The sequence below is a fragment of the Leucoraja erinacea genome, chromosome 1 (genome assembly GCF_028641065.1).
Source record: "Leucoraja erinacea ecotype New England chromosome 1, Leri_hhj_1, whole genome shotgun sequence".
Taxonomy (NCBI): domain Eukaryota; kingdom Metazoa; phylum Chordata; class Chondrichthyes; order Rajiformes; family Rajidae; genus Leucoraja; species Leucoraja erinaceus.
Window position 1 is genome coordinate 86,687,151 of NC_073377.1, and position 27,586 is coordinate 86,714,736.

Here is a 27,586-nt window from a genome sequence, read left to right on the forward strand (position 1 = left end):
ACCCTCTGGCCAGTGTAAACAGCTTCAGCATGTTGGGCATTTGAAGTACTTTGAGCATTTGAAGTACTTTGAGCATTTGTTTCACTTAAAACCATTCAGAGCTCCTTCTTACCATCTTTAATGTAAACTCTCCATTAGTCCCACATTTAGGTTGCATGCATTATAGGAAATGACCTTACATGAAAGGACCATTATCTGCAAGACATGTTTGCATTATTTTTGCTCTGGACCTCTCGAATTAGTACTGATGTAATAATCATAATATGCTAGAGAAACTTTTGCTCTGCAGAGGAAGGACTATGTATAGGTATCTTCAAGTCACTGCCAACCTTTTCTCACCCAAGTGGTGCTGTGATATCTTTCCAAACAGGGGACTTGACAAAATAGTTCCAAAGGTAAGTGAGGTTTAAGTAAAGAAAGAGCTGTGGTGAGGCAGAGCAGGTTTTAAACCTAGGAGCAGCCTAAAGTTATGACAGCAGTGCAGGTGGGGAGATTGGAGCGAAGAATGACTATTGGAGTTAAGTAATTATTTTGACCCTTGCTATTTAAAACGATTGTTGATTTAGAATCATTAGGGCTGATGGAAGCGCTGCAGGCAATAAGCCCAATCAAACTTTGCAGGTGGGTCATGAAGCAAGTTCTTGGGAGTTAAGTAGGAAAGGTGGCACAGTCATAAGGTCATGTGATAGGAGCAGAATTAGGCCATCTGGCCAATCAAGTCAACACCATTCAATCATGGCTGATCTATCTCTCGCTCTTAACCCCATTCTCCTGCCTTCTCCCCATAACCCCGGACACCCATACTAATCAGGAATCTATCTATCTCTGCCTTAAAAATATCAATTGTCGGCCTCCACAGCCTTCTGTGGCAAAGAATTCCACTTCCACCAGCGGCGCAGCTGATTGAGCTGTTGCCTCACAATGCTAGGGACCTGGGTTAAATCCTGACCTCAGGTGCTATCTGCGTGTTTGCATGCTTTTCCTCTGACCATGAGAGTTTCTGAGAGCTCTGGTACCTTCCCACATTCCAAAGGGTTGTAGTTTAAGTGACCTCTATAAAATAGCCCCTAATGTGTCTGGAGCAGATGAGAAAGTGGGATAACCTAGAACTAGTGCGAATGGGTGATCGATGGTCGGCGGGCATGGAGGACTCGGTGGGCCAAAGGGCCTGTTTCCATGCTGTTTCTCTGAACTACAAGCATCTAATCAAAAGGATCAATGGTGATTTTTATGAGCAATTGAAAGCACAGTAGTAAAGTGTAAAGATACGTTTGAAGAAAGGTCTCGACCAACAACATCACCTTTCCATGTTCTCCAGAGATGCTGCCTGATCTGCTGAATTTCTCTAGCACCTTGTGTCTTTTGTGAGTAAGTGTAAAAAGCAGTGTTACAGTTCACAATGTGAATGTGCAAGCAAAATGCATATTTGGACAGTTCAGCACCTTTCAGCAATGGGTAGCATTTGATTCTGAAAAAGACGGTCGGGAGATTAGATCCAGTGGCCTGTGCCAGTCTGGCCAGTACTCCCTGGTTGAGTGAGCTCTGCCTGCTGGTCAGTTATGTAGAGCAGTGTTTGCTCGAGCAAAAGAAAATGGGAAAGGAGAACAAATAATTGCAAATGAATCTGTGGTTGAATCAAGCGTCAAGCTGGCTGGTGTAGTACAAGCCAGCAGACTCAAGGGCAAACAGCAATTAGGAATGTGTTGAAGGGAAAACCAGCTAAAATACCTAATTAAACAGTGGCTACTGTCAAAGGTGTGTAAAAGAAACAGATGGTCTCCAGCCTCCCTTGATGAAGTCATGCGTTTCTGCCCATCTCACATCACTGCTCCTAAAAACACATGCCCAGTAATGGAAACAAGCACTTTGGAATAAGTCATCCGCGTCCCAGATGCGTTTTAGTCACATGTACTTTGTGCAAATCGATTCTCTCTTGCCCTTGGTGCAAACACCATTATCATGTTATCCCGAGGGAAGGCTGCGGCACGCTGTCAAAGCATAATCACAAGCTGCATCTAATGTTTTATTCACGGCACTAAATTAATGCGGGTCGATGTCTAAGGTAAGCTTTGCAGGAAATCACAACACTAAAAATGCATATCGACGCACGGGCAGCGTGTGTTAGGAAGCATGGGTGCGAATAAATAATAACACAGCTCCACAGCTTGCCAACAGACATTGCACTCCACATGAGGCGCTCACATGCACTACGAGCTACCGGCAGCAGCACTAAACTCTCAGTTCTTAGTGTCGTTGACATATACGTGGAGAGGGACTCTGCTCACCTCAAATGGTAATTCCACCAGTTGCACTGTTTATGTTTTCACAGTATAAATCAGTGTTCACACTTCAAAAGGATTTATGTGCAAGCTGCAAGAAGTAACTACATTTCCCCCAAAAAAAACAGCTCGGATTATGAACTGTACTTTAAAAAGCTGCTGTGCACTAAACTTTGAAGACTGGTGTAGTCTCAACATCTGGCGAACCACAGAGGGGTTCACTCCATTGCCGTCAGCTTGAAGGAGGTCCCCATTGTCAAGCAGAGTTCCATTACCATCAACCATTCAGGTCAGACTGGATTGTGGGATCTGCTGTTCGCCAGCAGTTTTCTCAGCATTGAGAACAGCAATGCTTGTCTTTTACTTGCCCCACATTTCTGTGGCTGAGCTCCTAATGGAGATCAGCAGTCAGCCTACCTGGTGAACTGCACAGAACAACACAGCTCAGGTACAGGTCCTTTGGCCCACAATATTTGTGCTGAGCATGATGCCAAGTTAAACTGAGTTCATGGCCTCCACCATTCTGCGTGAAGAAACATGCTGCGCAAATCTCCATTAAACTTTACCCCTCACACCTGATAACTATGCCCTCTAGCGTTGGGCATTTCCGTCCTGGGAACAAGGTTCTGACTGTCTACCTCACCTAGGCCTCCCATAATTTAATATACCGTCTCCCCTCAACCTTCAACACCAAGAAAGTCATCCAATTTATCCAACCTTCCCTGCAGTTGAAACTCTCTAATCTAGGCAGCATTCTAGTAAACCTCCTCTACACCCTCTCCAAAGCCTCCACATCCTTCCTTGTTGCTCAAAAGTTTTCCTATTATGGCTAAATCCAATCGGGGAAAATAAAACTAAAAGCATCCTAAAATAGTCTGCAAAATATCAATTGTCAAGTGAATTTTCTGCTGAACGTTTTCCAAACAACCGATTGAACTGACATTTCCTGCCTTACGTTCCTCCTTTGGTTTAGTTTAGTTTAGTTTAGTTCATGGTGGTTTGTGACACATTGTAGGGTTGCAGCCTTACAGCAGCAGAGACCCAAGTTCCATCTTGACTACGGGTGCTTATATGTTCTCCCTGTGACCTGCATGGGTTTTCTTCAGGATCTCTGTTTTTTTCACACACTCCAAAGACGTACAGGTTTGTAGGTTTTAATTGGCTTGATATAGTTGTAAACTTTCCCTAGTGTGTGTAGGATAGCGTTAGTGTGTGGAGATCGCTGGTCGACATGGACTCGGTGGGCCGAAAGGCCTGTTTCCATGCTCTAACTCTAAGCCAAACTGAACGCAAACTGGCATTTTCTTCCTTCTGTTCCTCCTTTGGTGTTTTCACATTGTACTATGCAACTTAGGTATGGGGAAAGTTGCTAATCTTACCATGACCATGTATAGATAACCATAACAGAGACACTTAATTTTCTGACCCGAAACCCCGTTAATTATCAGCATCCATGGCCGTGACTGTTGGCCTGTGGGTCAAATGAACCGGACAATTATGATCAGCTTCTGTGATGTTACTCGTCACCTCTTGATTCACACGCAGTCAAACATTTTGATAGATTAAACAAGGTCAACGAAAAAAAGTGGGTCCAAGATGCTTACCATCATCACATGTGAAGTCCTGGATTGCTACATCTTGTATAGGAATTTCCTTCAAGAAATAAGGGCTTTTGGCAGCGAGGGTTCCCAGTCACAATGCGCCTCTTTCTCAACCACTCTCCCAACCAGGCCAGGTAACAGTTGCAGGTAAAAGGATTTGCCAGAAGGTTTCTAGACAGAACAGGAAGGATTATTAATTGAGAAAAAGTTTAAGTTGCAAAACACCATAAATTCAACAACATAAGAAATACTTAATTGTAAAAGTTGGTCTTCATCATTTGATTTGATTTGATTCAATTTATTGTCATTGCACTTTTCGGTGCAATGAAATGGTTTAGCCTGCAGTCATAACATAGAATAAATAACAAACACTCAACACAGTTTAAAGTCCCAAAGTCATTGTCTCTTCCCTCCTTGCTCTCCCTCTGCGCTGAGGCAATCCAAGCCTCCGATGTTGTGACCCCGCCGGGTGATGGTAAGTAAGTCCCGCGGCTGAATCCGTGCTCCACAAATGGGCCGGTTCAAACTCCGCGGCCCGGGACGGTCGAAGTTGCCGAAGCTGCCGCCCTCCAGTCCAGCGGACGCAGCTGTAGTTGTGGGAGCTCCGGAAACAGAACTCGAGCTCCCGATGATGTCGTCCACTGGCTCGCGGCCGAGCCTCCAAAGTCGGGTCGGAAGTTGGGTCGCAAGGCCACGACAGCCCCGAAGTCAGCCAGCCTCGCGTTGGTAAGTCCTGGCTCTGCCTCCACAGCCTCGAGGTCGGTCGCAGTTGGAGGCCGCCAGCTCCGAGATAGGCCTCAGCGCAGATGGACACGGAGACGAGGGATACGGCAGGAAAGGTCGCATCCCCTCCGAAGGAAGAGTCATAAAACATATTACACCCACCCCCCCACACATACACAACTAAATAAACTGAAATAAACTGTAAAAACGGGACAAAAGAAAACAAAAAACAGAAATGACAAACAGACTGCAGGCGAGCTGCAGCTGCAAGGCAGCGCCATCACTTCCGGAGGCACCTCCATAGCCCATGGTTCAGTTTAAAATATCATTTACATTGCAGCAGAAGCTGTCAGCATGTTTATTTGAAAGAGTATGCATATCATAGATGACCCAAAGTCACCGAGGATAGATCAATACAGCTATCTGAATACTCATCAATATCAGTGGGCATGTGAGTATTGAATGACCAGAATAATTGAATGACCAGAATAACTTACATGTCCACTGTCATGACACCAAAACTCAGCATTGTATGGTGTCATGACAGTGTGGACATGTAAGATAATACCGTCCAAACACACCATGGGTTATGACAAATGGATATATCTCGATGAGTGGGACTGCTTACATTAACTTCCACGGCACCACAGATAATGAGATCCATACTTGTCATTTTGCATTAAGAAATCAAGGCACTGATCAAGATGAGACTAGTGATGCTGAAAACTGTTGAAGGAATGATCAATCAGAAACCAGTGATTAAGTGACACTAAACTGGGGTTTAAAGGCTTGCAGACTGCTGACAGAACAGAAAATTAATGGGAGCAGGATTTCCTTTTTTATGTAGTGTAGGAAAGAATGGATCGGCTAAGTTGAAAAAGAAGCATGGTTTCAACACAGTGATCATCCAGAGGGCCTGAAGCAGATGTCCAATACTGTTTTCAGAGTTCAGAAGAAACAAGACATGAACATTAACTTAACAGAAATTAGATCAACAAAATAGACAGCAACAAGAAAGCTGAAGGACAGAAAGGAATGTTAGAAGTTGGAGACCAAAGAAAGGGTTCAGTTTTGTTGCTATTTTGTCAGACAAATCCAACATTATCGCAGAACACCACAAGAACCGAGGCAGAGATTCACATGCCTGGGATGGGAAGAATTGACCATTTGTTCCTCAATGTTTTTTAATGGGTAGAGTTGCTGCAATACAGCGCTTGCAGTGCCGGAGACCTGGGTTCGATCCCAACTACGGATGATGTCTGTACGGAGTTTGTACATTCTCCCCGTGACCACGTGGGTTTTCTCCAAGATCTTCAGTTTCCTCCCACACTCCAAAGATGTACAGGTTTGTATGTTAATTGGCTTGGTATAAGTGTAAAATTGTCCCCAGTATGTGCAGGTAAGATAGTGTTAATGTGCCGGGGATCGCTGGTCGGTGCGGACATAAATGGGCTGAAGGGCCTGTTTCCGCACTGTATTTCTAAACTAAACATTTCTGATGCTTCTTTGAGACATTAGTTATTTAAAAGAGGCCAGACTATGAGTGCGTTCATAAAGGCTATACAGATAAAGAAACAATATTGAAGTTCTGTATGAACTTGGACTAATTCATCACAATTTAGAAACTAAATCGGAATTAGGAGGAAGCTTATGTCATAAAGGGGGAATTATCACAAGACTAAGGGGATGTGGGTTTTTTTCTGTAATTAGGACAAGGACACATTGTGTTAGTGGCATAAACAGAAAATCACTCTACATGACCAAAGTAATGGATGATCAATAATCTGAAATGGTAACCCTGTTTCCTCTATGGATTGTGACTGACCTGCTGAGTATTTCTAGCATTTTCCATTTTTACGTTATCCTACATGCGAGTTCTTAAAGTGCTCATATTATGTGCCCAAAAAAAAAAAAATTGCTCTGTTCTCCAGTCTACTCTCACAGTTACAAATCCAAAAAATGAGAGCTGCAAAGGAAGAGCCCAGAGCATTAATGGAGGGAGAGACTTGTATCCAAACTGAGCAGAGAGCTAACAACAACACACACACAATGATACTGCTGTGAAAGGGGTGAACTTTACTGGTGTGAATGGCTTTTCTAGACCTAAACTTTCTTTGCACTCTAATGACAAATACGAAGTTTTACAGAGGTCCAATCCAGAATAGAATGCATTATTGGTTACAGTTCATTTAGCTGTAATTCAAATTGTCAATGACCTTCAACATATTGTCAATCAGAGCTGATCTAATGAAGGTAATTCAATCTGAAGATGAAAAGGGGACGATGCAGTGACTTTTCGCAAACTGAAGTTTTATTTTACAAGGGTCATTTCATTAACATGTCCATTTTCAGACCTCCATCACTTATTTGCACAAGCAAATAGCTTTTCCATCGCCATTGACAGCCACGCCGATTATACTGATTACATGTCACTTGCAAAAAATGAATTTCCTTCTGAAAATTCCATTCCCCTCTGCAACTAATCAGCCCTCAGCCAGAAAATCTATAGACATGAATAAACATAAAGAATGCTTGTTTTATTATGTTAAACCAGATTACAGGTTAAATTGCTTTGGCCTACATACAAATAACACAAGTCATCAGTCCTGAAAATGAAATCACAGTTTGTTGAAATGTCATCTCCTTTTGTTTCCCAGCATTATTCCCAACTACTTACAGTGTGGACAGAGAGTGAAGGGTATCGAACGCTCCTGGAGAAATGGTAGTGATTTGATTGTCATAGAGTGATAGCAGACGTACAGAGCTCAGGCCTGTGAATGTGTTGTTGCTGACGCAGCTAATTTTGTTGCTTCTCAACATCCTGCAGGATAGAGAACATGAGTGTTACAAAACAGTCGAGAGTAGCTTTGTGTACGAAACTGCCTACAAACCTACCTGGAGACAGAAAGGAACAAACTAGAATCCAATGTGTGAGAAAGAACTGCAAATGCTGGATGAAATCGAAGGTAGACACAAAATGCTGGAGAAACTCAGCGGGTGAGGCGGCAACTATGGGGAGAAGGAATGGGTGACGTTTCGGGTCGAGACCCTTCTTCAGACTGATTTTGGTGGTGGTGGGGGGGGGGGGGGGGGGGGGGGGGGGGGGGGTGGGGTGGGAAAAAAGAGAGAGAAAGCGGGCGGAGACAGTAGGACGTAGGAGAACTGGGAAGAGGAAGGAGGGAGAAAGCACGGGCTATCTGTTCATACATTGACCTGTAATTTCAGATAGCCCTTGCTTTCTCCCTCCTTCCCCTCCCCTTCCCAGTTCTCCTAGAAATTTGACTGTCTCTGCCCACTTTCTATCTTTTTACTGCCCCGCCCCCTCCCCCCCCCCCCCCCCCCCTTTCTATCTTTTTACTGCCCCGCCCCCACTACCCCCCATCATCAGTCTGAAGAAAGGTCTCGACCCGAAAGGTCATCAATTCCTTTTATCAATAGATGCTGCCTCAGCCGCTGAGTTTCTCCAGCATTTTGTGTCTAATACTACGGTGCTTTACGGTGAATAACAGGCATATCTAAATAAAATACACTTCTTTCCAAAATATCTTGCAGAGGAGAGCATTAACCTCCATTTGTAAAGAATTTTTAGGTATATTGATCAAGTGCAGACAGATGAGATCAGGTCATATTGGCATCATGTTCGGCACAGGCATTGCAGGCCAAAGGATCTGTTCCTGTGCTATACTGTGGTGTGTTCAATGCATTCCATTTGAGTCTTTCCAGCACTGCAGTGCAATAACTTTTTTTTTTTCATTTTATACGCAGATAAAAAAATGTTTTCCATGGAATTATATACAGCTTGTACCAAGGGGGCTGATTCTTTTATGCTTTCTCCTTCCTATTCTGCAGCTGTAATAATAAGTCAAATGTTCATCTTACACTGGGAATATCCAGCTTTTCATCTACATGGAGATTCCTATTTAAAAAAATAAGTTGACCTTCAGCTTGCTAAGTTTAGGCTAAACTGAATATTGTTCGGTATGCAGGCAGCCAACAGTGGGGGAGACATTTGTAAATCAAGCATTAGTTTTTTTTTCAGATTAATCATTTCAATGACCCACCATCTGCACAGTATAAGCAAGAATCGTTCAGCAAATCATCTATGTTCTGCTGCCATGACATATTCTGCAATTTTGTTCATAAGTTCGTGTGTGTGTGTGTGTGTGTGTGTGTGTGTGTGTGTGTGTATATGCACACAATACTTTTTTATTCTCATTTATTATATTGTTTACAGTGTAGCATGTTTACATATTCTATTGTGCTGCCACAAATAAGAATTTCATAGTTCTAAAGGGGCTGTCCCACTGCAGCGACCAAATCTGCGAGTTTAGACGAGTTTGCCCTCGACTCAAACTCGCAGCATGGTCGACACAAGGTCCTAGGTGGTCCTATGAGGTCACTGGAACTCTTCTCCATGCTCGAGGGAAGTTCCCGAATACTCGTGGCCTCAGCTAGGTCGCGGAACCTTTTCCAGCATGTTGAAAAAATTTCCACGGGTACAATTTGGTCGGCATGGTTCTTTTTTACACGTAGTGCAGTGGAGTGGGGTCGCTATTTAGATATAGGCAGTCGAGGGCAGCCGTAGGCAATCTCCTTCGCTGACCGGTTATTTTGATTGGCTCATTGGAGTTTTCAGGACCAGGCAAAACCGACCGGTAAGTAAAGTCCACGCTAAACTTTATTATACTTCTTAAAAGTGTCTCCACTCCTTCCTCCCCCCCTCCCCCCCCTTCTCTCCCCTACTCTCCCCCCCTCCTTCTCTCCCCTCCTCTCCCCACCCCCACCCCCCTATGCGCTCTCTAAACGACTTACCATACACTATGGCAGCCGTTTACCTTCCTCTTCATCGCGGTTGTGAATTTCAGACAGCGCTCCCCGCATTCCCTGGCCCCCGCCTTTGCGATGTGCGTGTGTGTGTGTGTGTGTCAGTGTGCTTGTGTGTGTGTGCGTGCGTGTGCGGACGGTCGATCCAGCTCGAGGTTTTCCAGGCGAGAGCTTGAAGGTCGAAGGCGCTCTTCTTAACTCACGGATTAGGTCGCCACAGTGGGACAGCCCCTTTACAGTGGCATATGACAATAAAACACTCTTGACTTGAGATTCACCTGAAGAATTTCCTTTAGTGACAGTAATTGCAGTGTCATGTTTGTCTCTGCTTATTTGCTTTCAGTTTTCTCTGTAATCTGGTTTGTGCAGAGAGACTATTTACATCAATAGCCCTATGATAAAACTCAAGGGGAAAGGCATAAGGTGCAGGGCCTTCACTTCCAATTCATCCTCCAATGGACACACCAGTCTGCCTTGGATACATATCACCAGCAATGGCAGGGATGGTGGTGGAGACAGAAATGATAGTGGTGTGCAGGAAGTTTTCTATTTAGGCTCATGGATATGCAGGGAATAGAGGCATATGGATCATATATAGGCAGATGAGATTAGTTTAATTTGGAATCATGTTTGGCACAGATATTGAGGGCCGGGGGCCCGTCTCCTGTGTTGTACTGTTCTGAGGATGTTCTTAGCTTTCATTGTTTCTGGTTCAATATCCAAGCTCCAAATGGAATTGTGGGAGCACCTTCCCTTGTGGATTCCAACAGTTCAAGAAGGAACTTTTGCCTGTGTCTTCTCAAGAGAAATAAAGCACGGATGACATTTGTTGGCCCTGAAAGCAGTCATGAATTTGAATTAAAAAAACTAACCTCATGACAGTTATTATGCATAAAGCTCATCCGTGAGTATCGTGTGTGACATTAGGTTTAAATAAATCGTGTTACCTGAACTGCTATCACCTGTATCCATTCCTGCATTTGCTACAAAAGTCAATGCATGGTAATTTGGGCAGTTATTCAGGTTGAATTTCTCTCTCCTTAGTTCAAGCTCATGAATCAAAATTCTAAATGCATTTCAAGCCCCAGAGGCAGGAATCACATTTTCTTATAATAAGGTAATAAAAATGAACTGCAGATGCTGGTTAGCATAAAAGGTGGACATAAAATGCTGGAGCAACTCAGCAGGTCAGGCAGCATCTCTGGAGAAAAATTGTAGACAGCCAGCTAACAATCCTATGAAAAGGATGAACCTACATTGATACATTCCTTCACGATTTTCTTAACATTGTAACCTACAAATTACTTTTGAAATATTGTCATATGCCAACTGTGCAACCAATTATACACACGGTGCATTTCAAACAGTGAGAGCTAGATTGTCCATTGAAACTGATGTGATTCGGTTTGTTAATATTGACCAAATTGAAGACACTATAAAATGGAGGATCCCTGCATTTGTAAGATTTACTTAACCTTTGTCTGTGGAAAATTACAAGCTGTGAATGGCGCCAGCCAGCCTGAGCCCTAGATTGATATGCAGGATGGGGAAAGATCCAGATGTCCTCCCAATTGATAAAATGTATGAGGACTCTGCAGATAAACTCTAAGGTATTGTAGGTGCATTGTTTTGATTGGATTGCTGCAAAGGGATTGTAAATAATGTTAATAATGTTGCAGAACAGTTATCCTGCTTTTTGGTGATTGGCTGAAGCCCTGGCTGAATTGTTTGTACTGCCAGGGTATATGTTGCATTATTCAGTTAAGCTGACTACATTCATGAAGCTTCTGTCGAAACATTGTATTGGGACTCTTTGTAATTGGGTTGGGGGACTGTCAATAATACTTTAATGTAATCGATATGTTTGATTGGCTTGTAAGGGGAGCTACCCCTATGTAGTTCGGCCCTTCAGGGTTCATTGACCTATAAAAGGTAGCCCCCATTTGGATCGGTGTCGATCTTCTGGAAGGGCGCTTGGGACTGCGTGACCTTTTGGTACTGTCTGCTTGCACGAGGCTGAAGGGCTTGGTCAGGCAGAGACAAGGATCGAACCCGCGGTTGTTTAAGTATCGTATAGGGGATTCGATGCTCGTTCAAAAATAAAGTTTAGTGGTCCAGTGCTTGACTCAGTGTTTTACTGAACTGGACTAAGAGGGGTAAGCTTTAGGAGCATATTTACACGTTGATCACCAACTTGTCTAAAACACTGCAACCTGAAATTTTGTGACAATTGAATGGGACTGGTTTAAGAGGGTCTTACTTTTAATAATACCCAAGTGCAATGCCACCTCATTTTAGCATCTCCTGATTCAGAAGCGAGTTTGCAATCAATTGAGCCACAAAATGCTCCTATAATTTATTCCTTAAACATTTTTTTTCACATTCACAGAATATATACCATGTACAATGGCTATATTCCTAAACACACCACATTTATTGCAAGCAAATGACAAAATTCATAGAAACATAGAAAATAGGTGCAGGAGTAGGCTATTCGGCCCTTCGAGCCAGCAGAGTCATTCAATATGATTACGGCTGATCATCCAAAATCAATACCCGTTCCTGCTTTCTCCCCATGTCCTTGATTCCGTTAGCCCTAGAAGCTATATCTAACTCTCTCATAAATGCCCCTTTCTCAAAGGTCACTTAGATTAACTTAAAATGTTAAATCACAGGCCGATATATGTAAAACTATAAAGTTTACTTGCGTTCAATGTCTTGAATCTAGAGAAGAAACAGGAATGTGTTTTTAATGGGTGCTTTATAAAAGGATGCTGTAATGTCATGATACATTCTTGTGACTTTACATATTCCTATTCAGTTGTTCACACTGGAGCAGAAGGTCAGTGAATTTTTAACGTATTAACAAAAGGCTAATTACTTGAATTTAAATTAATGTGTCCATAACCTGCTGTGAATTGAGTACTGTATCTACACTGGATGCACACAATAGAAATAAAAGCCGGGACAAGACCTCGGAGGTGATGGGATAGGACGGAAAAATGGGGTGAGGAGGAGGAAGAACAGAATCCAAAATGAGAAAGCTTCCAAAGAAATAAGGAATGTTTGGAAGCCAAATGTTCTGAACTTTACCGTGCACAAATGGAAAAGTATCTTACTTACAATGTTTTAAGGCTATCCAGTCCTTTGAACATTTTACGATGCACAGATTCCAGGCGATTGCTGGTTAGAAGGACTTCGTTCACACCTGAAGCACCCACAAATGCACCCTCCTCAATATCTGTAATCTTATTATTGCTCAAGTTTCTAAAAGGGCAATAAAAGAAAGCACAATTACAAAGTTAATCAGTAACACCTTTCTGAACTGGGCTCTGGCATCAAGTTTGTGCAGGCAACTTGGCTTTTTTCTTTACAAAGAGCAAACATTAAAAGGATAGACATTACTGGGTTAGTATCCAAAGGGGAGACATGAATATTAATCCCACTGAGAAAATTGACAATTTAAATGTATGTGGACTTCCAGATAGGTTTTTAAAAATTATAATCCAGTTGTTTTATGGAATGAATAGACTCTTAACGTTCTCTGAAATGGCCTAGCAAACTACTTGTTTCATAGTAGGTTCAGGTTTGCAATTCAATAATAATTGAACCTCTAAGTTTTGCTTGTTCTTTCACGTCATATTTTCCCTCATTCAATTGGTTGGCCCATTCAGTCGACCCTATTCACATCCTCTTGATGACTATTACTACCTACCTCACTCTTTGCCACACTTCCCAACTTTGGAATCATCTGCAAATTTAGCAATTCTACTCTCCACATCTGTGTCCATGTCATTAATATCTATTACTCAACAATTCTAAATGCCTCTCTTATGCTAAAAAAATATCGCCCCAACCAGGAAATTAACCATAACTTTCAAACTTTAATACCACCCTCATTAAACATTTTTAAGTCGGTTCTCACCACTCAAACAGTAGCCAAGCCCAGCAGTTAAAGCCAGTTTCTAAAATGGTTCTCTATCCATAAATGTGTGCTAAATTAACCTAACATAGAGACTTGAGTGTGCACTGGAAGGGCAGTCACAAAATTGCTGAACTTGCCTTTGGTTTAGTCACTCATAATTCCCACTGTGCCAGCTAAGAAGTCAAAAGACTGAGAGATGCCAGCTGCCTGCCTGATAAACAGAAGTGCAAATGACCAGCATGCTTCAATAACTCTGCTCCGGCAACTAGAGGTCACTTGTGTGACTGCCTTCGATAATGTTTCTCACAAAGTAAAATGGATCAGAGTGGGAACTACTATCGATGGGAACTACTATTGATAGATACAAGGAGGGAAATAAAGCAAAAATTCAACTCACATTTTGCGAAGCTGAGGGAGTTTCTTGAAGATCCCGGTAGCTTCCAGCACTGTAAATTCATTGTTGTTAAGACGTCTAGAGTGTTCAATTGGAAAACAATCAAGTTAGAAAAAAAATTGCCAAAAGAACATTTCTAAAATCCTGCAAACTTGAATCATGGATCAAATCCTTCATTTGTAGTAAATTGATCTGGTTAATATTAAAAAGACGTCCCCTCAAATATTCCTAGTAGAAATTGGACATTTAAGAGTGAATCATTTTTTGAATTTCATTGAGCTTTTTTGGAAACAATTGATTTTATACCATGTCAGGATTTGATTGCTGCATCATCTTCACTTTCAAATAGAAAACAGAATTGCATCACTTTCCTTCTGACACGCTGATGCAAGATTGAAATCTCACTTAGAACAATGGAACTGAATAATGCAGTCTCAGAGCATGATCATGAGTTTGAATTGCGCCTCCGCATTGAGACCAGGTAACATGATTGATCAATTTTGCTTCCTGATCAAAGAATGAAATACATAAAAATGTACTAATTATTTCCCTCCCCCACCCACTCCAGGTATCTTTCCACTTCTCCTGACAGTGCTGATGTATATTGGTTTTCGAGAAAACAGGTAGATTTGAACACTAATTGCTTATTTATGTCTATTTAGCCAGGAGGCAAACAACAGGCGATTCTTTCCTTAACCAATACCTATGCAAATGTCTTTTTCCCCCAGAATGAATTGTGTGAAACAAATTGAATGGCAAACACTGACTAAAGTTCAAATTTTGTTGAGAATTGGTGAGGATGTTGTAAGACCTAATTGTTAATCTAAATAAATTGAGCCATCTCCAATGATATGTCGCAAAACCTTTGTGACGTGAGATTAAGCCCATGTCCAAATAAATAAATTAGGAAATATTAATTATCAATTTAATATTGTGGGAGAGAAATTCCAACCACCGAGAATTACAATAACTTGGATGTGCATGTTCAACACTCCCTACATATATCCTGTTTGGTGGAGATTCGCATCTGGAGGCTAGACCTATTGATTCATGTTCATCAATGCTCCACCTATTATTTCTGAAGGTTTAGAAAGGTTTTCTGATCGTCTGCTTGAGTTTTGACCTCCTTGCTTTATATTCCTCAAAGGATTGGGCTGATTGCATCCTCTTCAACCTTGTATGTGGTTCATTTGTCTTTTTGACCTCTTTACAACCTCTTTGGTCATCCAAGGTTCCCCTACTTTGCCATCCTTATCCCTCCTCCTTACTGAAACATACCGGCAATGAACTTCAATTAACTGGCCTTTAAACAACTCCCACATCTCAGCTGTGCACCCAAAAACAACTGCTCCCAGCGTCCTCTCCCGAGCTCCTGCCTCATAACATTGTAGGTTGCTTTACTCCAATTTAGCACCTTTCTGCAAGGTCCAGCCTTCTCCCTGCTCAAATCAATCTTAACCTGTTCACTGCCACCCCTGAGTATACTCGTGTCATGGTCAATAGTGGGAAAAAAAAACTTGGCAGTGAACAGGTTAAAATTTATGGAGTTGCGATCACATCTTATTGAGTTTGTTAATGTTTCAAGTTGGGGATTGTTCCTGAGAAAGGTGCACATTATAAACTGTGATACAAGATAACCATGCTACCTGGTATGACTGTAGGTATGTTATTGCCTGTGGTGTGCTAGCTCCCAGTAATTATAATGAAACATGCTTACACCTGTGGATCAGGAAGTGCCTAGCGGCTATGCTGTCACCATGTCTGATGTGAAAACCTCATGGGAAGTGCTTAGCCTGAAGCACCAATCTTTAAAAATTGACCACGCACAGACTTGTGTTTCCTTCACTCCTCAGACATAACACAAATGTGGTTCCTTGCTTAATAAATTGCTTGCAATGTATGGAGAACAATAATTTATGAAAAACAAAGATACTTCTGTCATGCAAGGATCGGATACATAATATCCTTATGAAAGAATATTACTAAATGTAAGAATAATAAAGAATTATACTATTAAACTTAATATCAAACAGTGAACAGCTCTAGTTCCCTTACACCTCTAGTATCCCACTCCCTGGCTCTCAGTCTGAAGAAGGGTCTCGACCTGAAACACCACCCATTCCTTTCTTCCAGAGATGCTGTCTGACCTGCTGAGTTACTCCAGCATTTTGTGTCTATCTTTGGTGTAAACCAGCATCTGCAGTTCCTTCCTACAAATCGAACAGCACAACACAGGAACAGGCCCTTCGGCCCACAAAGTGCTGAACATGATCATAAGATCATAAGTGATAGGAACAGAATTAGGTCATTTGGCCCATGAAGTCCTCTCTGCCATTCAATTATGGCTGATCCATCTCTCCCTCCTAACCCCATTCTCCACTGGGCGAGGCCAGCAATGGCAGCCTCGCCAACAGTCTGTTTGTCCCTTCCTTCATTGTGTTTTAATAGTATGTGTTGAATGAAAGTTTTTTGTGTTCTTTAGCTTGTTTTATGTGGGGGGTGGGAGTGGGGGTGGTTGGGGGAAACTTTTTTTTAATATCTTATCTTGATGGCGATGCGATTTTTTTCCCCCATATCGTATCTCTGTCCGCACTGCAGCCCAACATCGAGAAGTTGGCAGCCGACGAGAGCTCCACCGTGGGGCACCTACGGGACTTTAACAACGTGTGGGACTCCAAACGTGGGACCTTACGGACTTAACATCACAAAGCTCGCAGTCTTTGGTCAGAGTCCGACTTCGGGAACTCAAAGCCGCAGGAGCTTCGACCGCCCCGACACGGGAGTTTCGATCGCCCAAAAGCAGCCACACCAACGCCTCATAGAACCTTAACATTACATTGCTGTCTTTGTATACAAGCACTCTTGAAACAAATGCTAGCATTGAGTTTGCTTTCTTCATTCCCGATTTTACTTGCAGCTTAACTTTTTGGGAATCCTGCACCAGCACTCCCAAGTCCCTTTGCACCTCCAATTTCTGGATTCTCACCCCATTTAGAAAATAATCTACGCCTTTATTCCAACTACCAAAATGGACGACTCCACACTTTGCTGCACTATATTCCATTTGCCTCTTATTTGCCCACTCTCCCAATCTGTCCAAGTCCTTCTGCAGAGTCCCTGCTTTCACTACACTACCTGCCCCTCCACCTATTTTCGTATCATCTGCAAACTTTGCCACAAAGCCTTCAATCCCCTTGTCCAAATCATTAATATACAATTTTCCTTAGAAATTATTTATATCACTTGTAAAGAAAGCAAAGATAAGAGAGAGTAAGGAAGGATGGGGGAAAAAAGGGCTTGGTGCGCCGACTTACAACTCTGCTGTATACTGAGGGATGTGATCAGGAATTTTAGTTAGTCTTTGATTGGAGCAGTCCACAGTGGTTCCTTCGCACCGGCACTTTTCAGGGCAAGCGAGATCCATGAAGCAGTCTCCACTGAGTTTGTTTCTGTAATCCTCTGTGCCTGCAGATTATTTGAGTCAAAAATTTCAGATTATTCAAATCAGCAACTGGAGAAAGCAGATGGTTCACATTGGAGATATTTGCAAAGAGGATTAATTAACGACAAGGGAAAAAAAAAACATTGGGTAAGATTTTTACAGAAAGCAAAATTTCAAGAGCTAACATATTACATGTAGATCTTGAACTTTATATTCAGCTAAAGTTAAGATCCAGAAAAGTAAAGGTAACATTTACAAGCTGACCTTTCAATGCAGAATCTTTCTATTGCTATTTTTACTGCAGAACTAACTGACTTTCTAATAATCGTCGTCACCTCATGGTATTGATAAATCTTACTCAATTCAATTTACTGCTCCCACCTGATCCATTTGTTGGAAAGAGTAGAGAATTCCAACAAGGACTGAAAAAGATCTACACCTGGAGAAATACGTCTATTTCAGTCATTCTTTCTGTTCCTTCACCTGCTTTTTCTTACATCAAATTGCAGTTATACTTTTATCCGTTATTTTTTATTTGTGAAGTTCAATCAGCTATGATCATTATAAATATCATTAAATTGATTTCTAGCTCAAAGGATCCCTGTCTGATGAACCTTTTTAGAACCTCTGATGAGAAGCCTTTTTTTATTTGACAAGAGGTACAACACTCTCTCTCTCTCTCTCTCTCTCCTTATAATGTTTGTAGCTTGGCATGCTGTGGAAGGTTTACGTGACGCTCCATGGTGCTTGACAGAACCATGTTTTATTCGTACCTTTCAACCACATGGTTAGATCAAGCACAACGGAAAATCCCGTTGAATTTCAGAACCGCATCAGCTAGGCCAGGTAAAAGTGTGAGGGAAGGTAATAGAGGAAAGAAGGCAGAGCATTCTACTGTCAGAGGTACAGAACGAGGCAGCAGGAAGTTGGGGTACAAAAGCATTAGTATTCACAAAGGAGCATACTAATATCCACATTCAGTTAATATATAGCAAAACAACTATTGCGAATTATATACTGAACACAAGCAATATACATGCCTCCACGAAAGAATAGCTCTTTCCAATTGAATATTGCTTCAATTCAGTTCTTAATGTCGCTGGCAAACTAAGCACTACCAAAAACCTGATACATTGGGGAACATGAGGGTATGGAGAAATGGGACAGGGGCAATTTTGACTGAGAGCTGTTGGTTTCTTGTCAACAGGGTGGCTGTGTAGCAACAAGCAGGAACATAAAGGGAAATAAAATAGCTTGGGAGAGTTCGGATCTGAAAGAACAGGAGGTGAAGGAGAATAGAGGTAAAGCACCAGTAGCACACACAGTTGTACTTACAGCCAAAATGGTGAATTCCTGTAAAAAGGAAAGAAGCACAGAAGGAAAAGAGAGACAGAGCGATTGCATTTATATTCCGGAAAGCAAAGAAAGCAGCCAATCCATTTGTGATAAGAGATCTGCACTTCATCGTTTGTTAATTAAGTTGAATGAGGAATAAACTTGACCAGCAGACCGTATCCGGGTAGAGTACATGTCAATGGTAACGAGCCACACTGGAGGTCCAACAACACTCACTTTAGAATTGTATAATGCCGGTTTAAGGCATGGCACAAAGTTACAATAAATACATTTTATATTATTCAATCAATATTATCGGACAATGACAGTGGCATCAGACAGGGCATCATTTCAAAATACTGCTATTTATAATAAATATTGGGAAATATGTTGTGGAGGTGGGTGTCAAATCAGAGTTAAGATTAATTACTGTCACGTATGGAGAGGTACAATGACAAGCTTTGTTTACCAAGGTATCCAATCACATCAGATAATTCTACACTACAGATTGCCTCAAATAGGTTTGAATTTTTATAATACTACAAGATGTTGGCTTTTAAACTTAATTTAATTCATGGATCAATTTCTCAACAAAGTGGTCTTGTTGAAAACCAGTTTTGCATTCAATATGTTTCAGTATTTATACTTAAGCTGTTGCAATTTGGGCTGATTCAGACACGTACATGGCATTCAGCCTGTTAGTGCAACTATACATTCACACTCTCTATCAAATTACATATAGAGGTAAAACAGCGGAAATGTGCAACGCAAAGTATTGTCTGGAATCAATCTAACCTTTAGAAGTTAAGCGGTTGCTAAACAATGTTTAAAATGCACAGCTATGCAGTTGCCAAAGACAGGGAAAAAAATGTCTTCATGATTCTACCACACAGCACTTGTAGATTAAGATGGAGGCCAAATCTTGCAGGAAGTGAACAGCCTGCAATATTCTGCAGCAATGTTCCATTAGTACTGATTATTTTTGGGGACATCAGACCCTGGAATCTCCACAGCACTCTTACGTATCTGCTCACTATACCCGCGTTTGCTTCAAAATATCATAAAGTTCTTATTCACATTTTAGACGTATTTGTCTGACCCTTATAAATGCACAGTGAATCGAAGCTCAGTAGAGGCTTTCATAAATCAAAATATGTGGATTCATGTCATATTCAACAAAGCTGAGCACACAGTCCTGACACTACAGCACAGTACTGCCACTGTTGGTGTCTCTGAAATAGTACAGAAAATGTTTGAAATAACAGCATCTGTGCAAGGAGAAACAGACTTAAGGAGCTGTCCCACTTGGGCGACCTAATCTGCGAGTTTAGAAGAGTGTCTTCGACCTTTAAACTCGCAGCATGGTCGACACGTGGTCCTAGGAAGTCCTATGAGGTCGCTGGAACTCTCCTTCATGCTTGTGGGAAATTCCCGAACACCCGTGGCCTCAGCAAGTTGAACATTTTTGCGCAAGTAAAATTTGGTTGCCATGGTTCTTTTGAACCCGTAGTGCAGTGGAGTGGGGTCGCTATTTAGTTACAGGCAGTCGAGGGCAGCCGTAGGCAATCTCCTTCACTGACCGGGCATTTTGATTGTCTCATTGGAGTTTTCAGGTCCAAGGAAAACCTACCGGTAGGTAAAATGCCCGCTAAACTTTATTATTTTTATACTTTTTAAAAGTGTCTCCACTCCTCCCCCCACCTCCACTTCTCTCCCCCCTCTCTCCCCCTCTGCACTCTATAAAGGACTTAAATTATCTGTGCAGCCGTTTCACCTTCCTCTTCATCGCGGGTGTGAATTTCAGACAGTGCTCCCCCGTTTTCCCTGGCCCCCGCCTTTGCGATGTGTGAGGGTGTGCGTGTGCGTGTGTGTGCGGTCAGTCGATCCAGCTCGCGGTTTCAATGCGGTCAGTCGATCCAGCTCGAGGCTTTTCTGGCGATTGCCCTCGAGCTTGAAGGTCGAAGACATTATTCTTACGGATTAGGTCGTCCAAGTGGGGCAGCCCCTTCAACACTTCAAGTCATTTTCAATTTTCATTTTTGCTGGAGTTTCTACCTCTTGGTTGGGCTGCAAAGTTTCAGGCAAGTGAATCTTTGTCCCTGTCAATATTATTCTCACTATTCAAATTGCTCAAACAGTTGATATGGTCATTATCACACCAGTGTTTAATGGACATTACTAAGTGTGGGTTACTACATTATACATCTTTGGTTAGACCGCACATGGAGTATTATAAGCAGTTCTGGGCTGCAAACTTCAAAAAATGTAAACTGCCTCAGGAAAGGAAGAATAATATTTGAACTCCAAGCTTCAGTCATGAGAAGTGAATCTCAAACTAGATTTGAATTCCCTGGAAGTTAATAGGTCAGTGGGTGAGTTGATCAAAGATTTCAAAATACAATAAGATAAAAAAAAAGTTATGTCTGCTGGTGCTCATGGTACAAGACGGTGAAGCAGGCAGGTGCTGAGGAAACGTATGTGGCTGCAGCTATTTCTGCTGACTGGGGAGTCTACAACTAGAAGCATGGTCAAAAAATAGGACCCAGGTCCTACAGGAATAATGTGTAGGAAAGAACTGCAGATGCTGATTTATATCGAAGGTAGACCCAAAATGCTGGAGTAACTCAGCGGGACAGGCAGCATCCCTGGAGAGAAGGAATGGGTGACGTTTGGGTCGAGACCCTTCTTTAGACATCTTCTTCCTTCATCTGAAGAAGGGTCTCTTGAGCCACCATGAATCAAGCAAAGTGCCTCTTCCTCAGTTCTAGATGGTTCAAAAACAGATTTAAATGAAGGGACTATGATAATGCCCTTTAAAGATTAAAAATGAAAAGTAATATATTTTACAGCATTCGGGTAGCAAATTTTAATGTTATGACGTACTTAAAAATCAAAGCAAATCCAATCTCTCTGCCTCTCCAGTTAATTCCCAATTACCTACAAAATAATGGAAGGAGTAAATTCTCAAGAGTCATTAAATTGCTGATAACCTGCTCAATTAAGTTCAATTTGTTTCCTTGCAGAACTACTCATCTTTAGTCCTTATCAGAGTCAAAGACAAATTCAGATTGTTTAAAGAATCTCCATGGACAAGGAATTTGCTGTTAAGGCCAGTTACCTATTCCTAATATCCTTGAGAATTTGGCAGTGAGTATTCTTCTTGACCTATTGTTGCTGGTGTGCTGAAGATATTCTCCTGATTGGGTAATTCATGATTTTGACCAAGAAATGATGGATCAGCAATCTGTTTCCCAGCTGGAATAATGCGGGGTTTAAGAGTGCAATCTGCAGAACAGGACAATCCCATGTGATTGGTGCTCTAATTCCTTATAGGTAAAATAGGTTGTGGATTTGAGGATTCTATTAAAGATGCATTGTCAAATTACTATACACATCTTGTAAGTAATAATAATAAATAATAATAATAACTTTATTTATAAAGCACTTTAAACAACTGCAGTTGCCACAAAGTGCTGTACATGAGAACTCATGGACAAGAAGTTATTACAAACCATTAAAAACCGTAAAACAAAGGACTATAAAACAGTAAAAATTAAAAGACATTAAAAGCACTAAAAACAGGAGCAATGTCTCAGCCAGTGTCGAAAGCCAGAGAATAAAAATGCGTTTTTAGGGTGGATTTAAAGATGGACAGTGAGGGGGCCTGTCTGATGTGCAACGGCAAGGTGTTCCAGAGTGCCGGAGCAGCAACAGAAAAGGCTCTATCCCCTCTGAGCTTCCGCTTAGACCTTGGTACCTCAAGGAGCAGCTGATCAGCTGACCTGAGGCACCGGGCAGGAGCGTATGGGTGGAGCAGCTCAGAGAGGTAAGGCGGGGCGAGCCCATTCAACGATTTAAAAACAAATAAAATAATTTTAAAGTGAACTCGAAAGTGCACTGGGAGCCAGTGAAGGGAGGCCAAAATTGGCATAATGTGCTCCCTCTTTGGAGTTCCGGTTAAGAGGCGAGCGGCAGCATTTTGAACCAGCTGGAGACGAGCCAATTATAAATTATATATCTGCTGTCATGGTGTGTCAGTAATAGAGGGTATAAAGTCCGGTGTGAGTGAAATGCCAATTAGGTGGGTTACTTTGCCAGAATGATGCAAGTTCCATAAGTGTTTTTAGAACTGCATATATCCAGAGAACTGATCCATCTATATTATTATATTACTAAAACTCATCTTGTTTAATTGTGAGTCTGTGTGTCCTGAAATCATGGCAAAATGGTACATGATAGAAGAAAATTGTTGGACCACCTTACTCGCCATTGTCATGTGGTGTGTTGTATCAAAGATTCGTTCAGATTGGTGGTATATTTTACAAGTTATTCACATTTTTAACTTTACAAAACCCCACTTTGAGAAAAAAATTACTTGAAGTTGCAGTGGCAGTTACAACTATGACATCACAATGGGATTGTACAATGTTGCAAATCCCAGGACACGGAGTCCTGGAAGCAAGTGCAATTGATTTTTTTTCCTGGCAGCATGTGCAATTGGATATTTTTTTAAGCTTAAAGAGGAAGGGTGAATAAGGGGAAATGAGCCGCCCCTGCGCAGTTGGGGGCTATGGGTGAGTGGTGGAATATTACATTGGGGGAACGGATGAGTGGTGGAATATTGCATTGGGGAACAGGTTACGTTGGGGGACCAGGCCTCCCGTGGGGGCTATGGGTGAGTGGTGGAATATTGCGTTGGGGAAACGGGTTGTCCCAGGGACCAGACCTCCCATGTGACAGGTACCCAATGGGTCCAACTTGGTCCAGTATTATATAAAGTCCTGGTCTTTACCTAATACTGGAATAAGGTGCTTCATTATGTTATAAGTTGTGAGTGGAATCAAACTCACAGTAAGCATAGCCAATTGGGACTGCTTTATGGAATGAAATTCCCTCATTAATGAAATTAAATTATTTTCATTGGTCGGAGCATTGATTTTAAGAGTCAGGAATTCACGATACAGCCCAAAAGACCTGTCAGCCTGCATTTGAAGTACTGCATGCAGTTCTGATCATCCCATAACAGGAAGGTAGTGAAGGCTTTAGAAAGGATACATACGAGGTTTACTACAATGCAGCCTGGATTAGGTGGTATTACCTACAAGGAGATGTTGGAGAAACTTGGAGTGTTTTCTTAGGCATGCTGGAGGTTGTGGGGAGACCTGATACAAGTATTTGAAATTATGTGAGGCACAAATTGGGTAGACATTGGTCAGAACCTATTTCCCAGGGTGGAAATATCAACTACTAGATGGCGTAACTTTATGATGACGCATAGCCCAGGGGAACACGTGCAGTGATAGGTTGGGACTGAGATACATGGGTTGCAATAATGACAACTGTGCTTTTTCGTAGTAGACATGTAGCCAATGAAGAGTCCTTCTTCTGAGTCATTCATTTTTTTTTCTAAGGCATGGAAAGTCATTTGGCCCAATGAGACTAGGTTGACTCACAAAGCAATCCCATTGGTCCTATTGCCCATTTATTCTCTTTAGCCTACTCTCACACATAACTATAAGCACCCCCCTCTTCCTGCTTCTCACACTGCCACCAACATTAGGGCCACATTACAAGAAGTATCCCAATTAGCCAAACAATCAGCATGCTTATGGCTGTACCTGGGGGAAATCTATGTGGTCACAGGGAGACTGTGCAAATTCCACACAGACAACATTGGAGGTGAGAATTGAAGCCAGCCTGCTGGATCGGTGAGATAGCTGCACTCCCTACAATGCCACCATCTCAGCCACAGACCTCAGTTTTGTTGCCGTTAATGGTTATAGTGGGGATGTTGTGCTGAGGAGCAGTGGGAATGGAGGAACGGAATGAGTGAGGGTGGGATGGAATTTACGGTACGATACGGTACGAGACGATAGAATGTCATTCATCCCAGGAGGGAAATTGATCTGCCAACAGTCATAAATCACAAAATACACAAACTGTGAAATTAAAATGACTAGTGGAAAGGATTGGGGATGGATGGGGGGGGGGGGGGGGGAGTCAGTCAGTCTACCTCATGACAAAAGGGGGAGGAGTTGTACAGTTCGATAGCCACAGGGAAGATCTCCTGTGGCATTCTATACTGCATCCTGGTGGAACCAGTCTGTTGCTGAAGGTACTCCTCAGGTTGACCAATTTCTGGCTGGGAGAGATCAGACTTTTGGATTGGAGGTGGTGCAGGACCAGCAAGAACCCAGGTGATGGATTAACATGATGGGAGAAGTTGTGAAAACCAACGTTTGAAGGAGGAGACCAATAGGAGACCATGGCATGATTGACCATGATTGAATGGCAAAGTAGACTTGATGGGCTGAATGCCCTAATCTGCTCCTATGACATGAACTTATGAAAGAATACTAAGCCAACCAGGAGAACTTAAGATGGATGACAGTTATTTCATCCGTTGACCTGAAGCTGATAAAGGTGGGTAATATTACCGAGGTGGAAATAGGACTGAGATAGTCCACAATAAAGCTCAGACATGTAGCATTGAATGAGTTGCAATTTTCTCCAGTTAAACAGAGAGTTGCAAAGCCTTTGGCCAGGTTGTAACATACCATTTGTAATTTTTGATCGCAAGCTGATCTGTCTGCAGATTTTCACTTACAACATCTACCAACGTAACACCGCCCAACTTCGCTTTGCTATTGACCTCCTCGGGCAAGCTTTCATCATTTTAGATTCATCTATTCCTAGTAACTTCCCATCCATTCAGAGTAACTAATATCTCCATGTTAACAAGTCTCATTAATCAAAGCCTTGGCCTTGTCTATCAATTGAACAATCATTAATCAAATATGTTTGTTCAGAATTCTATGTAACTCAGGCTCCGGATTCCTATCAAACCACTGCTATCATCACGTTTTTCAAGTCTCACACAATCCTAATCCCATTTTGCACTGTAAATATTCAAAATGCTCAACAGTCATGCAGCATCTCTAGAGAACATGGGTCGGGATCCTTCTTTGGACTGAAGAAATTACACAAAACGTTACCCGTCCATGTTCTCCAGAGAGGCTCCAGCACTTTATGTCATCATGTTCTCTAAATCTCACATCACCCTAATCTAATTTTCCAGTCCAGTCTCAAGAAGAGTCCCAACCCAAAACTTCACCCATCCTTTCTCTCCTGGAATGCTGTCTGACCCGCTGAGTTACTCTAGCACATTGTGCCCATCTTTCAATGTAATACACAAAATGCTGAACAGTTTAGGCAGCATGTCTGGAGAACATGGATCAAGATACTTCTTCGGACTGAAGAAATGACACGAAACATGTTCCGTGTTCTCCAGTATAAACCAGTATCTGCAGTTCCTTGTTATTCCAAATTTCAGTGTGCTCATGATAGAACTGATTTCAACAGTTAAAGTGCTTAGAAAGGAATAGAGCAATACAAAAATAAGAGCGGGGAACTATAAAACACTAGTCATACCACAAGTCAAGTCCTGTTTGTTTTAGTCACCACATTACAGGAAATATGTGATGGCCCTGAAAAGTCACCACGAGATAAATTGTGAAAATCCATATCTCTGAGGCAAAATTGAACATGTTGGTGTTTGTTTTTGGTAGGTTAGTGTGGGGGAAAAAAAGAAGCTGAGGGGAAACTCGACTGACTTGAATAAAAATAATGATGGGGCGGATTTGGAAAAATGAACAGGACCTATTTATTTTTTCATAGGAGCCAAACAGGGAGTACATTAAAAAAAAAGCGTTGGTGGATTAGAGGGGAAATAGCAAAAAAAAAGCCCAGAGGTTGCTGGGACTTGGAACTCACTAGCTTAAAGGCTTGGCAGGGGGGGAAAACCCTGATCATATTTAACTACTTGGACCTATAGGACTGGTGCAAGAAGATGGGATGAGGTTGTATATCCCTTTTTTGTGTCACCACATAATCTGTGGTCTAAATGGCCTCATGCCGTGTTGTACATTTTTGAAGATTCATTCATACCAGGCGGTATGGATATTTTAAAATATTTCTTCCGTTCCATTAAGCCTTCCTTTCAGCTGCCTACTACCCTTCCTCTACCTCTGCATCCACTCCTTCTACAGTGACCCCCTTTATCTGCCTCAGGCTGTATAGCTTCAATATTAATGCTAATGCCTGATTTACGGTTGTTTAAACCAGCTTTCCTATCAAATACTTTCAAGCCCTTTGAAGAGAACAAAATACAGCAACTCAAGTACTCTTTGTTCTAATCACCACATTATAGGCAATATTGTGACTGCACTGGAAAGACACCAGAAGATTAAATGGACTCACTCGTTTCTTGAGGTTTGCCAAAGAGCATTGAGGAAATCCAAGGGCTTTTTCTGTTTTCAGAACAGCTGCTTAATTCTACTTTTCCCATCACTAAGTGGGTTAATTAGTAATTATGCTACACAGGATACTTTTCTCAGGCTTAATTGGATGTCATCCCTCCCCAACTTTTCACATGAAATATATTTTGTTTGCTCCATCACTGGTGCCAAAGACTGAGAGGTAGGTGATTTGTGACCAATATTCCTTGCATAGTTTTAAGTATTTGCAGCATCTAATTGCAAGATAGGTTGAAATAAACCATTCTTTTGATACACAAATGTATGATAAGACTGGGGTAAGAAAAACAGTATACAAACCAATGGATATTAAAAATAATTCTGAAGCATAGCAACTGCATAGCTGAGACAGGAAGCACGGGTTTAAGGATTCAGCTACTTAGGTTAAAAGGTTGCATGCACAACATCTGGTAGGAGTTGAATCAGTTTGGGGGAAAACAAGAAAAAGGACCAAGCTGCTATCTATTGATGACCGGATTACTACAGCATGCAATGCTCCACTAAATCCCAAGGGAAATCCACAGCTTGTCAGTCCTGCTGCCAGGCAAACCTACCTGGAATGAAATACTGTTCTTTTGCTACAAAAACAAAAAAAAGAGAGAAAAGACAGAAGAGATGCACCTGAATGTTAGCAGCTGAAGGAAAGGGAAACAGTTTATCTCACATTAAATCCACAGGTTCCAAGCAGTCAACAATAAACCAAAGTGCACAAAGACGACCTGCTGCAGTTCGCATCAAATCCGAAAAA

The 27,586-nt window shown here is 41.9% G+C and overlaps 1 protein-coding gene across 1 annotated transcript in view; it reads right to left on the reverse strand.

The window, feature by feature from the left end:
• slit2 (slit homolog 2 (Drosophila)) overlaps positions 1-27,586 on the reverse strand; it is a 413,897-nt gene that overhangs the window by 86,369 nt on the left and 299,942 nt on the right. The window contains 7 exon segments of the mRNA XM_055638334.1: positions 3,884-3,947; positions 3,949-4,051; positions 7,281-7,424; positions 12,551-12,694; positions 13,750-13,824; positions 17,061-17,211; positions 27,393-27,416. Of these exon segments, the coding sequence (XP_055494309.1) occupies positions 3,884-3,947; positions 3,949-4,051; positions 7,281-7,424; positions 12,551-12,694; positions 13,750-13,824; positions 17,061-17,211; positions 27,393-27,416 (705 nt within the window).